Genomic DNA, 14,657 nt, shown 5'->3' with positions numbered 1-14,657 from the left:
TCGCTGTCTCCCGCGTTTGCGAGGTAGCGCAAGGAAACAGACGAAGAAATGGCCCAACCCACCCCCATACACATGTATATACATACGTCCACACACGCAAAATATACATACCTACACAGCTTTCCATGGTTTACCCCAGACGCTTCACATGCCCTGATTCAATCCACTGGCAGCACATCAACCCCGGTATACCACATCGATCCAATTCACTCTATTCCTTGCCCTCCTTTCACCCTCCTGCATGTTCAGGCCCCGATCACACAAAATCTTTTTCACTCCATCTTTCCACCTCCAATTTGGTCTCCCACTTCTCCTCGTTCCCTCCACCTCCGACACATATATCCTCTTGATCAACCTTTCCTCACTCATTCTCTCCATGTGCCCAAACCATTTCAAAACACCATCTTCTGCTCTCTCAACCACGCTCTTTTTATTTCCACACATCTCTCTTACCCTTACGTTACTTACTCGATCAAACCACCTCACACCACACATTGTCCTCAAACATCTCATTTCCAGCACATCCATCCTCCTGCGCACAACTCTATCCATAGCCCACGCCTTGCAACCATACAACATTGTTGGAACCACTATTCCTTCAAACATAACCATTTTTGCTTTCCGAGATAATGTTCTCGACTTCCACACATTCTTCAAGGCTCCCAGAATTTTCGCCCCCTCACCCACCCTATGATCCACTTCCGCTTCCGTGGTTCCATCCGCTGCCAGATCCACTCCCAGATATCTAAAACACTTTACTTCCTCCAGTTTTTCTCCAATCAAACTTACCTCCCAGTTGACTTGACCCTCAACCCTACTGTACCTAATATATTAACCTTGCTCTTATTCACATTTACTCTTAACTTTCTTCTTTCACACACTTTACCAAACTCAGTCACCAGCTTCTGCAGTTTCTCACATGAATCAGCCACCAGCGCTGTATCATCAGCGAACAACAACTGACTCCCCTTCCAAGCTCTCGCATCCCCAACAGACTTCATACTTGCCCCTCTTTCCAAAACTCTTGCATTCACCTCCCTAACAACCCCATCTATAAACAAATTAAACAACCATGGAGACATCACACACCCCTGCCGCAAACCTACATTCACTGAGAACCAATCACTTTCCTCTCTTCCTACACGTACACATGCCTTACATCCTCGATAAAAACTTTTCACTGCTTCTAACAACTTGCCTCCCACACCATATATTCTTAATACCTTCCACAGAGCATCTCTATCAACTCTATCATATGCCTTCTCCAGATCCATAAATGCTACATACAAATCCATTTGCTTTTCTAAGTATTTCTCACATACATTCTTCAAAGCAAACACCTGATCCACACATCCTCTACCACTTCTGAAACCACACTGCCCTTCCCCAATCTGATGCTCTGTACGTGCCTTCACCCTCTCAATCAATACCCTCCCATATAATTTACCAGGAATACTCAAACTTATACCTCTGTAATTTGAGCACTCACTCTTATCCCTTTTGCCTTTGTACAACGGCACTATGCAAGCATTCTGCCAATCCTCAGGCACCTCACCATGAATCATACATACATTGAATAACCTTACCAACCAGTCAACAATACAGTCATCCCCTTTTTTAATAAATTCCACTGCAATACCATCCAAACCTGCTGCCTTGCCGGCTTTCATCTTCCGCAAAGCTTTTACTACCTCTTCTCTGTTTACCAAATCATTTTCCCTAACCCTCTCACTTTGCACACCCCCTCGACCAAAACACCCTATATCTGCCACTCTATCATCAAACACATTCAACAAACCTTCAAAATACTCACTCCATCTCCTCACATTACCACTGCTTGTTATCACCTCCCCATTAGCCCCCTTCACTAAAGTTCCCAGTTGCTCCTTTGTCTTACGCACTTTATTTACCTGTTTCCAAAACATCTTTTTATTCTCCCTAAAATTGTATGATACTCTCTCACCCCAACTCTCACTTGCCCTCTTTTTCACCTCTTGCACCTTTCTCTTGACCTCCTGCCTCTTTCTTTTATACATCACCCACTCAATTGCATTTTTTCCCTGCAAAAATCGTCCAAATGCCTCTCTCTTCTCTTTCACTAATAATCTTACTTATTCATCCCACCACTCGCTACCCTTTCTAATCAACCCACCTCCCACACTTCTCATGCCACAAGCATCTTTTGCACAAGCCATCACTGCTTCCCTAAATACATCCCATTCCTCCCCCACTCCCCTTACCTCCTTTGTTCTCACCTTTTTCCATTCTGTACTCAGTCTCTCCTGGTACTTCCTCACAGAAGTCTCCTTCCCAAGCTCACTTACTCTCACCATTCTCTTCACCCCAACATTCTCTCTTTTCTTTTCTGAAAACCCCTACAAATCTTCACCTTCACCCCCACAAGATAATGATCAAACATCTCTCCAGTTGCACCTCTCAGCTCAATAACATCCAAAAGTCTCTCTTTCGCGCGCTTATCAGTTAACACATAATCCAATAACGTTCTCTGGCCATCTCTCCTACTTACATACGTATACTTATGTATATCTCGCTTTTTAAACCAGGTATTCCCAATCACCAGTCCTTTCTCAGCACACAAATCCACAAGCTCTTCACCATTTCCATTTACAACACTGAACACCCCATGTATACCAATTATTCCCTCACCTGCCACATTACTCACCTTTGCATTCAAATCACCCATCACTATAATCCGGTCTTGTGCATCAAAACCACTAACACACTCATTCAGCTGCTCCCAAAACACTTGCCTCTCATGATCTTTCTTCTCATGCCCAGGTGCATAAGCACCAATAATCACCCATCTCTCTCCATCAACTTTCGCTTTTACCCATATCAATCTAGAGTTTTCTTTCTTACACTCTATCACATACTCCCACAACTTCTGTTTCAGGAGTAGTGCTACTCCTTCCCTTGCTCTTGTCCTCTCACTAACGCCTGACTTTACTCCCAAGACATTCCCAAACCACTCTTCCCCTTTACCCTTGAGCTTTGTTTCACACAGAGCCAAAACATCCAGGTTCCTTTCCTCAAACATACTACCTATCTCTCCTTTTTGCTCATCTTGGTTACATCCACACACATTTAGACACCCCAATCTGAGCCTTCGAGGAGGATGAGCACTCCCCGCGTGACTCCTTCTTCTGTTTCCCCTTTTAGAAAGTCAAAATACAAGGAGGGGAGGGTTTCTGGCCCCCTGCTCCTGTCTCCTGTCACATCCTTCTACAACATGTGAGGAATGCATGGGAAGTATTCTTTCTCCCCTATCCCCAGGGATAAACTTTTTGTTTACTATACTTAAACTTTGGCATGGGCAAATGTCGTATGGCTACATTTGTTTAAGTTTACAATTAGAATTATGTTTTGCATTTCAGATGTCATGCACATTCCAAGATAAATGGTTGATGAATGAAGAATGAAGAATGAAGAATAAATGTGATTATCCAAGAAGTAGCATCATGTACTTATTAACATCAAGAATTGAGAGTATGGTTGATGAAAATGAATTTTTACCAAACTTAGAATAATGGTGATCTTTATGGAAATCCTTTGAATGCTATAGATTTCCAATATTTTAGGTAAATGGCCTTAGTCACAGTGCTGAGTCAGAAAATTTCTGTATCATGCAAATTGGTCATCTTGTGGCTTATAAAGCATTGAAAGCCAGCCTCATACAGAAAGCTCTTGATAGTCCTGTCAATACAAGTACAATCCTAAATCATTAGAACTAACATGGCAACTAAGTTATAAATGTGTTCAATAGAACAAACACAAACCAATGATCAGTGTTTTCCAGATGGTTTGTCCATTGAAATCCATTTAAGATTAAGTGGGCTGAAAACCCTGTAGAAAATATCCTGGAAAACATTTACAGATCCTGGAAAAAGCCTTGAATTTTATGTCAGTAAAAGAGTGGGAACCCTGTTTGTGTGAGTAGAAAGAGATGAAAATGATTGTTTCCCAGTGAATGTTGGTTTGCGGCAGGGGTGCGTGATGTTTAATTTGTTTATGGGTGGGGTGGTTAGGGAGGTGAATGCAAGTTTTGGAGAGAAGGGCAAGTATGCAGTCTGTTCTGGATGAGAGGGCTTGGGAAGTGAGCCAATTATTGTTCACTGATGATACAGCACTGATGGCTGATTTGGGTGAGAAACTGCAATAGTTGGTGACTGAGTTTGGTAAAGTGTGTGGAAGGCAAGAACGTTAACTCAGAGAGCAATAATGGGTATGTTTGAAGGAATTGTGGTTCCATTAATGTTATATAGTTGTGAGGCATGGGCTATAGATAGGGTTGTGTGGAGGAGGGCTGCTGTGTTTGAAATGAAATGTTTGAGGACAATATGTGGTGTAAGGTGGTTTGATCAAGTAAGTAATGAAAGGGTAAGAGAGATGTGTGGAAGTAAAAAGAGTGTGGTTGAGAGAGCAGAAGAGGGTGTGTTGAAATGGTTGGAACACATGGAGAGAATGATTGAGGAAAGATTGACAAAGAGGATATATGTGTCAGAGGTGGAGGAAATTAGAAGAAGCAGGAAGCCAAATAGGCGGTGGAAAGATGGAGTTAAAAAGATTTTGAGTGATCAGGGCCTGAGCATAGAGGAGGGTGAAAGGCATGCAAGGAATAAAGTGAATTGGAATGATGCGGTATACCAGGGTTGATGTGCTGTCAATGGGTTGACCCAGGGCATGTGAAGCATCTGGGGTAAACCATGAAAAGGTCTGTGGGGCCTGGATGTGGAAAGGGAGCTGTGGTTTCATTGCATTACACATGACAGCCAGAGACTGAGTGTGAGTGAATGTGGCCCTTTTTTTCTTTTCCTGGCGCTACCTCACTGGAGAGGTGGATGCTATTTCATGTGTGGTGGGGTGGTGATGGGAATGGTGAAGGCAATAAGTATGAATATGTACATGTATATATAGGTATATGTCTATGTATGTATGTGTATGTATACATTGATATGTATATGTATGTATATGTTGAAATATATATGTATGTCTATGTGCATGTATGGGCATTTATGTATATACATGTGTATGTGGGTTAGGCTATTCCTTGTCTGTTTCATTGCACTACCTCGCTGATGCACCTATCTGATTAAGTATGATAAAAAATAGATGAAATGAACAGAGGTGTAGAAATGCCCGAACATGCACATATGCATACATATCAGCATATACACATATACATACATATACATACACATACACAGATATATACATATATGCACATGTACATATTCGTACTTGCTTTCATTCATTCCTGGCACCATTCCGCCCCACAGGAAACAGCAATATCGCTACCCGCTGCTTCAGCGAGGTAGTGCTTGGAAAACAGACAAAAAAGGCCACATTTGTTCACACTCAGCCTCTTGCTGTCATGTGTAATGCACTGAAACCCCAGCTCCCTATCCACATCCAGGCCTCGCAGGCCTTTCCATGGTTTACCCCAGATGTTTCGCATGCCCTGGTTCTCATTTACTCCATACGCTCTCCACTTACCAATTATCTCACCAATTTCATCACATTCCACTTTTGTATTCATATCATGCAATGCAACCACATTTCTGTCATTCTCAAAACCATCTATAGTCATTCAAATTTTGCCAGAAAAGATTCATTTCATCCATACTCACTCAGTCTTCTTATTCATAGGCACATATACACATACCCATGCATACTGCATAATCCCAATCTTTTCTTTCACCCACTATCTTCCTTGATCCATTCCATTCATGCTCTGTAACACACTCTTGGTGATCGCAGAATTGCACATACTTCTTTCCCTTTTGCCCAATAATATTCCCTCATTCCCGTCTGTACAGCACCTCCTCCATGCTCTCCCATAACTTGCATTTCCATTTTCACTCCAATCACCCTGCCCAAGAATATGGGTTTCCCCAATTCCCAGCACATCCAAACAACTTTTATACCTCTCCACAAGCTCCCTTCTTTTGTTTTTACTAGTCATCCCATTCACAATCAGCATCATCATCCTCAGTCGCTCATCTCTTTTAATCCTCAGCATTACTGGTAGACTCCAGTGCCACTCCTTAGCCTTTTATGCCTCATCCTTGTCAGGTCAGTAGCAGAGGGCAATTACTCTTCTTGTATTTCAGTTTCTAAAAAAAAGAAAGAGAAGAAGTCAGGCAGGGATTGCTCTGAATGTGTTTGGATGTAACCAAGATGAAAAGAGAGGAGAGACAGGTGGTATGTTTGAGGAAAGAAACCTGAAAATTCTGGTTCTGAGTCAAACAAAGCTCAAGGCAAAATGGAAAGAATGGTTTAGAAATGTCTGAGGAGTAAAGTCAGTGGTTGGTGAGAGAAGAGCCATTTGTGCCGTACCCTTGTCAGTGGCAGAGGGCAATTCCCCTTCTTGTATTTCAATTTCTAAAAAAAAAAGAAAGAGAAGAAGTCAGGCAGGGATTGCTCTGAATGTGTTTGGATGTAACCAAGATGGAAAGAGAGGAGAGACAGGTGGTATGTTTGAGGAAAGAAACCTGAAAATTCTAGCTCTGAGTGAAACAAAGCTCAAGGCAAAAGGGAAAGAATGATTTAGAAATGTCTGAGGAGTAAAGTCAGTGGTTGGTGAGAGAAGAGCTAAGGAAGGAGTAGCACTACTCCTGAAGTAGGAATTGTAGGAGTGTGTGATAGCATATAAGAAGGTAACTTCAAGATTGATGTGGGTAAAACTGAAAGTGGATGATGAGAGATGGGTGACTGTTGGTGCTTATGCACTTGGCCATGAGAAGAAATCATGAGAGGCAAATGTTTTGGGAGAAGCTGATTGAGTGTATCAGCACTTATGATGTACAAGACCAGGCATTAGTGAGTGATGGGTGATCTGAATGTGAAGACAAGTAACGTGGCAGCTGAGGGTATGATTGGGGCGCATGGAGTATTCAGTGTTGTGAATGGAAATTGTGAAGAGCTCTTGGAGTTATTTGCTGAAAAATTACTGGTGATTGGGAATACCTAATTTAAAAAGGGGGATGTATAAAAGTTTATGTATGTGAGTAGGAAAGATGATCAGTGGGTATTATTAGATTACATATCAGTTGACAGGCATGTAAAAAAGAGACTTCTGGGTGTAAATGTGCTGAGAGGGGCAGCTGGTGGGATGTCTGATCACTATCTTGTGGAGGTGAGGGTGAAGATTTATAGAAGTTTTTGAAAAAGAGGAAACAATGCCAGGGAGATGAGAGTGGTAAGAGTAAATGAGCTAGGAAAGGAGTCTTGTGTTAAGAAATACCAGGAGAGATTGAGTGTAGAATGGCAAAAGGTGAAAGTAAATGAAACGAGGGGAGTGGGTAAGGAATGGAAGGTACTTTGGGAAGCATTGCTGGCATTGCAAGAAATGCATATGGCATGCAAAAGGTAGGAGGTGTGCAGATTAGAAAGAGTAGTGAGTGGTGGAATGAAGAAGTAAAGTTGCTGGTGAAAGAGAAAAGAGAGGCATTTAGGTGATTTACAGGGAAGGAGTGCAAACGATTGGGAGAAGTATAAGAGAAAGTGGCAGGAAATCAAGAGGAAGTTGCAGGGGTTGAAAAAGAGGGCAAATGAGAGTTGGGGTGAGAGAGAATTGTTAAACTTTAGGGAGAATAAGAATATATTTCAGAAGAAGGTAAACAATGTGTGAAAGGCTGTCACACTACTTACGAAGTGCATGCTGAGTAACCAGTGTGATCGCAACTCCTGAAACCCTAGCTGTGTTAAGTGGTGACCCAGTATAAGCCACTTAACAGCTGAGAGTTGGGGGTTGTCCAAGCTTTGCTGACTGGTTTAGCTAGGCAGCTGCTAAAGAGTGTACCAACCACTGTTGGTATGTTGGATGCCAACAGGAGCCAAGGGAGAGTAGCTGGTGACTGCTCTCCCACTTGCTCACATTGTGGGTCTACTTTTGCAAACTTACAGGGCTGTAGGGTCCATTAAAGTCAGGCACATGCCAACTCCTTTCACCAGGAGTTGGCAATTCAGCATGCCTTGCAAGAGGCAACGATGGCAGCTGGTCGCTCACTAGTCGCCAGACAGGACCTGAACCAGCAGTTACAGGCTGTTGGTCCTTGCTGGATGGTTGAGGCAATCAAGGGCCTCCAACGGAAGGCATCATTTAAGTCCCGCGTTCAGGAGTTGATCCTAAACATTAACCCTCATCACGAGGATGGTGAAGGAGAGGTGGCATGTAGTGTGTCGGATGGGAGACGTGTCCCAGCGACTACTAGAGGCAACACGCAGAGTGGCACCTTGGAGGAGGCACCACATGAGGAAAGGCATGTGCACGGTAACTCCAGTGGGGGAGGCTCCACCAGTATGGAAGAAGAGGCTGCCCTTGAAAGGGGAAAATCTGTTGCTTATGGTGATGGTGGAGAGTACCCCACGGTTTAATCTGTTCCTGGCGCTTCGTGGAATCCCCAACTCCCATCCATTGCCTCTTTTGTCATGGAGAGTGTGCCCTACCTTGACATGCTAGGCCCTCGCCCTGGTGATCCTATGTAGGGCGAGGAAGTATTAAATGTTGCCATGCCAAAAAGTTGGTACGTTTCTGTGGTTCACCCATAGACCACCGAGATCATGGTGTGGATGGAGCAGGACAGCAAGCGGGCATGGGCAGTGATTGCTGGACAAACGGGGCTCCTGTGTGCAGAAACCATCTGTGTAGGGAGCAGTAAAGGAAAGTATAGAAGCTTTATTGAAAGAACAAGTTGCTGGCTGCTGGACAGGTCCTCAAGGGCAAGTGGGAAGTACTGCCAACCGTGGTTAGGCTGGAAACCCTCTATCCCTTTTGGGGAACCCTCTTCTCACAACCATCTAGAGTGATGGAGCTCAAAAGGTATTTGTCTCCATGGATGTGATCATTGGTTGTGTGGGCACAGTCCCACGCTGTGCACCTGGCATTCCTTGACATGGCCAAAGGATTTGATATTGTTAATCGCAGCACTATTGAGCGAGCCATGTCATGGAAAGGCATTCCTACCCCCGTCAGGGCATATATTATGTCAACGTATGACCAAGCCTTCACCCATATTTAAAGCAGTGGTGAGATTTTGGAAAAAATCAAAATGATATGTGGGGTCAAACAGGACAATCCTCTGTCACCCATTCTTTTTAACCTTGTGATCGATGAAGGGATCGCAAGGGTTAAGGAATTGGGTGTAGGGATCAGATTTGGCAACCATAAGGTACCAGTGCTTGCTTTCGCCGATGACCTGGTTCTAGTGGCACAGACAGCAGGCGTTCTGCAGAAAGCAATCAGCATCATGGCAGAAACTCTTGCAGAGGGTGGCTTTCAGGTGAACCTGGGAAAATGTCAGTCTTTCAGCCTGGAGATCAATGGTAAGCACAAGACTTAGTATTTCAATGAAAATAGGACAATCCAAATCTTGGGCAGCACTATCAGCTCCATGGACACTGAGGATGATTATAAGTACCTGGTGTTCTCATTGGGGCATGGGGTAGGCAAAAGTCCTACTGTGCCCTGCTAGAAGAGGGGCTAGCCAACATCACCAGGGCCCCCTCTAAAACCTTAGCAGAGGATTACAATCCTCGTGGACCCCCTTGTACCGAAGCTAATACATTACTTGGTGCTGAGGGAAGTTTATAAGACACAGTTGGCATGAATGGACAGGCAGGTGAGAGTGGTGGTTCGCTGTTGGTTCCACCTGACCCATGATGCACCCTGTGCATACTTTCCCTCACTGGCAGGGGATGGTGGTTTTGGGATTCCTGATTTTGTCTTGACCATCCGGCTCAATAAACAAGCCAGGTTTGAGAAGTTGCTCACCTCATCTGACCTGGTGATTCAGGGGCTGTCCAGAAACCTGCAATAATGAGGAAATTGCTGAGTTGGTCGGGCCCTGTGTGCATTGCTGATTGACAGACAACAAAACCGAGTGACATCACGCATGGAGGGCTAACCTAGTCAGTACCTGCAATCGGATGGGTCTTGTTTCATCTGCTACTGTACCCCAGGTCAGCAGATGGTCACCAGTGGGACCCAACTCCTCACAGGCATTGACAACATTAAGGCCATCCAAGTGAGGTCAGGAACACTCCCCATCTCTGCCAGGGCTAAAAGGGGCCAACCTGATATCTCTAGCCTCTATGACACTTGTTACAAGCCCTGTATGATTGGGCATATTGCCAAGGTATGCCCACATACACATGGGGGCAGGGTGAAGAGACATGACAACATCAGTGCTTTTTTAGCCAGACGTTTGAGGCAAAAGGGTTATGATGTGATCTGCGAGCCTTGTATCCCTATTGCAGGGTCCTTCTGGAAACCAGACATCATGGCTTCCAGAGGTTCGGAGACTTACATTTTAGACATGCAAGTCTCTGGATTCTGTTTTTCACTCTCAGCTGCACATCAGCATAAGTGCAGCTACTGTGGCACCCCAGAAGTCCTTCAGGGTATACAGGGTTTAACTGGCAAAGACACTGTGTGTGTGAATCTGCCACACTGAATTGGTGAGGTGCATGGTGTCAAGAGAGTGCAAGTGCTCTCAGTAGGTTAGGGCTTTCATACCGAGATCCTGAGGTATGCTCTGTGGAAGCCCTGACCTGGACCCATTCCCTTTACAAGATGTGGTCCAAGAGCACTGGTTAACAATCAGTTGCCTGCCTGTAACATCTGTTGTTAGTCCTCGGGCTGACTTGGGTGGGCCTCCCTTGTGCACTCACAGTTGACGGAATCTGTTTGTACCCCGGAGGCTTTCATGGCAGGTACCAGTTCCTGATGGTGGTTTGGTGTGGCAGGGGAGTAGGTATCTTGGCAGGGTAACCCTGCTACTCCTGTCTGTCAGGCCGCACTGGATGTGTGCAGTGTTGGGGGTTAGACTGTTGAACAAGTCCTAAATGGGTAAGGTAAGGTACCCATCACTTTTCATACTGCCCATGTCTCATCTTACTTCTGCCTTTGCTATCTGCAGTCCAACTTGTTGTTCTTCCTCTTGCTTATCCATACACTTCTGACTAGCAGCCTCTTCTTTCACTGTCTACACTTGTAGATACCCCCTTACCCTTTAACTTGTGCATAGTAGTTAGTTTCAGCACTGCTACTAACAATTGGGAAAAGTTAAAAAAAAGTCAAGAAGACAAAAAGGGAAGTAGTAAGAGGTAGTAATGAACTGAGGAGGAAGTATTGTGAGTATTTTGAAAGATTCTTAAATGAGTTTGATGATAGCATGGCAGATGTAGGGTGTTTTGGTTGGGTTGGCATGCAGAGTGAGAGTCATGGAGGGTGGTTTTGTGAAGAGAGAAGAGGTGGTGAAAGACTTGCAGAAGATGAAATGCAGTAAGGCAGCTGGAGTGGATGGTAATGTTGTTGAATTCATTAAGAAATGGGGTGACTGTGTTTTTGATTGGTTGGTAAGTCATGAAGAGAGGGGCAAGTATGCAGTCTGTGGGGAGTAAAGGGCCTGGAGAGTAAGTCAGTTGTTGTAAGCCGATGACACAACACTGGTGGCTGATTTGAGTGAGAAACTGTAGAAGTGGGTTTAGAAGTGTGTGTGAAAGGAGCGAGTTGAGAGTGAATGTGAAGAAAAGCTAGGTTGATAGGTTCAGCAGGGTTGAGGGACAAGTTTATTGGGATGTAAGTTTGATTGGAAAAAAATATGGAGGAAGTGAAGTGTTTTAGATATCTGGGAGTGGACATGGCAGCAAATGGAACCATGGACACAGAAGTGTGTCATAGGGCAGGGGAGGGGGCAAAGGTTCTGGGAGCACTGAAGAATGTGTAGGTATGTGTGAAGGAATAGTAGTCCCATCAACATTATATGGATGCAAGGCATGGGCTATAGGTAAGACTGTACACAGGAGGGTGGGGTGTTGGAGATGAAATGTTTGAGGACAATATGTGGTGTGAAATGGTTTGACCATATATGTGATGAAAGAGTAAAAGAGAAGTGTGGTAATAAAAAGAGTGTGGTGAGAGAGCTGACAAGGTTATGCTGATATGGTTTGGATATTTGTAGAGAATGAGTGAGGAAAGGTTGACAAAGAGGATATATGTGTCACAAGTGGAGGGAACAAGGAGAACAGGAAGACTAAATTGGAGATGGAATGATTAAGTAAAAAAGATTTTGAGCAATCAGTTCCTGAACTTGCAGGAGAGCAAAAGGCATGCACAGGAAAGAGTGAATTGGAACAATGCAATATACTGGGGTAGACTTGCTGTCAATGGACTGAACCAGGGTGTGTGGAGCATCCAGGATATACCATGAAAAGGTCTGTAGGGCCTAGTTATGGGTAAGAACCTGTGGTTGCAGGACATGACAAATGATGGGTAGGTAGTATGGAAGACACTTGAGGATCACCTGTTCGTGGTCGGGAATCACACAATAACTTGCGACATAATTTTTTATCATAACTTAAAAACTACACATCATAAAGTCGTGAAACTTTTTTTGGTAGTTTCCCAGCATTGAGGCCATTGGCTGTTATTAAGACCCATAACCATAATCTGATTTTTTCTTAGTTATGCCATCTGTAAAAGAGAATGGATGTGGGTGGATGTAGCATTTCTTCATCTGTTCGTGGTGCTACTTTATTAATGCAGGAAACAGCAATCAAGTATGAAAGAAAAGAAAGAATATATAAATATACACATAGTACATTTGTATACGATACACTGACATATATATAGTTACAGTCTTGGCAATATGTAGGGAAATATACAAAAAAATATGCAGACATTAACAACAAGGGTCAGAGTGTATCTGGTTCAAGATTTATAGAGTATGGTACTATGCAGATAATCACATGAGACCTTCTAACATAAAGCCCTGTGATCTGACGCAGGTGTAGCGCAGGGCATGGCAAATTTTGGACATAGTGCATGGATATCTTTTAGTACATCATTGTCAGTAGAACAGTCAAAAAGTTCTCAAAAGAACAAACCTTGAAGACTAAAAGCATTGACTATGGGGCATTCATCTTTGTAATGCTCAGGTTTGTGTTTGTGCAGTGCAAAGCATACCTCACATTCAAAATGCTCTGGATCATAGTTTCTTGTGATTTGACACATGCATTCTAATATATTTTCTGTGCTTCTCATGTTGTTTTTTTTTAAAGCTGAATTGATCATAATATTTAATGCTACAGCTACCAGGTCTTTCGATATCTCCCTGGAGGTTTAATTCCTTGCCAGCCATTGTAATGAAAATTGTGATATGGTCAAGAAACTTACGTCCAACAGTTGAAAGTATCCATAGGTACTACATATGTTGAGCAAAGTTACTGAAAGTAAATCATGGAAAGAACAGTTTTCTGCAGAGTACTTTCTCCTGAGAGCTTTACAAGAATTGGTGTGGAGTCGTAGACAATTTCAGCTCAGTGTTAGATCCAGCTCCACTCAATGTGAAATGCATAGTATAACTTGTTAAAATTTTGTCAAGACAAGTTGCCCTCTTTGCTAGTTTCCAGCTTACCAAGTGAGTCTGAGTGACTTATTAGTGACAGTTTGCTGATTAAGCTTTTTGGATTCAGATGTCGAGTGGAAAGAGTAATGGGTTACCTGAGTGGCAGGGAGATGCCACCACTCTTTTACCTCAAACATGTTGCTGTTGTGTTGTCCAGCAATGAGCAAGCAAGAGCTGTCACCAGCACTATTCTACAGTATCCACTTGAGGTCAAGGGTCAGTCATCAAGTTATCATTAGTTTTTTGTACTTTATTTTTTTCATTGATATCAGTCTTGAAATAAGTCTATAAAACCTAGCAATATATGGACGACTCCTTTTTTATACTGTGAAAATGTATGTACAAGCATTATTACATTATGAATATTGCAGTAACAAAATTTGCAATCTTTGCCATGGATCCTGAGGATCTTGATCAAAACACTTTAAACCCAGCTTGTTCCCTCCTTTGTTTATTACAGAAATACGTGTGATGCCAAATGTGTCACCAGCAGTGCTGATGAGGCTACCTTCAGGTGAAAGTGAAGATCACTTAGATCTCTCAGAAGTGGAGGGTGATCAGATTGACTGGGCCTGCCAAGTAGCTCAGGTCCTCATGAGGGAGGCTGGGTGAGTCACTTTGCTCATTAACCCTTAATCTCATGGGGGTGATTCCCTTTTCCATACCCTAAAAAGTCAAAATTTAAGGATTTATAGGTTTGATTAAAAGTGTATTTTATTAGAATTCTATAATTATTCATACTGAGATAAAGAAAGGCTATTGAAGAGAATGTTTGGTTAGTATCATTTGTTTACATTTCTCCAAATCACCATCTGACTTCTTCAGCTATGCATGCATACCAAAATATTCTCTCTCTTGCAGTCTAAAACATACTTATCTGTGGTGTGGCTGTTAGATAAAAGACAACACTGTATAATCTGTGGACAAATTTTATTTCAAAAGTCATGCTGTGAGGTAAATATGTAACTGATTACATATTAATAAGACAATGAACTGAAGGAATAAGAATCATTTCAAATATTTTGTTTTGAGATAAATGGTTGCAAAACTATCAAAACAATGAAAAATTAACAAGCTTCGGTTTGAGATTACTGTGAGGTAAATAATGATAAGTAATTGGTTTCATATCAATACCTCTTTAGCAGGTGTTCACAAGTAGTCTTATGGTTCAGATATGTATGATGGTGGGAGTGAGAGAGATATGAAAATATGAACAACAACAACAAA

At 42.9% G+C, this 14,657-nt stretch overlaps 1 protein-coding gene across 4 annotated transcripts in view; it reads left to right on the top strand.

Moving 5' to 3' along the window:
- Positions 1-14,657, top strand: part of LOC139750894 (uncharacterized) — a 145,438-nt gene that overhangs the window by 63,042 nt on the left and 67,739 nt on the right. For all 4 annotated transcript variants that reach the window (XM_071665761.1, XM_071665763.1, XM_071665764.1 and 1 more), the window contains 2 exons: positions 13,498-13,646; positions 13,891-14,038. In XM_071665761.1, the coding sequence (XP_071521862.1) occupies positions 13,498-13,646; positions 13,891-14,038 (297 nt within the window). The remainder of the gene's footprint in view (positions 1-13,497; positions 13,647-13,890; positions 14,039-14,657) is intronic.

The sequence above is a fragment of the Panulirus ornatus genome, chromosome 10, assembly GCF_036320965.1.
Source record: "Panulirus ornatus isolate Po-2019 chromosome 10, ASM3632096v1, whole genome shotgun sequence".
In the NCBI taxonomy this organism is placed as follows: Eukaryota; Metazoa; Arthropoda; class Malacostraca; order Decapoda; family Palinuridae; genus Panulirus; species Panulirus ornatus.
Note: the sequence above shows the minus strand (reverse complement) of the source record. Positions and strands in the feature narration are given on the sequence as shown.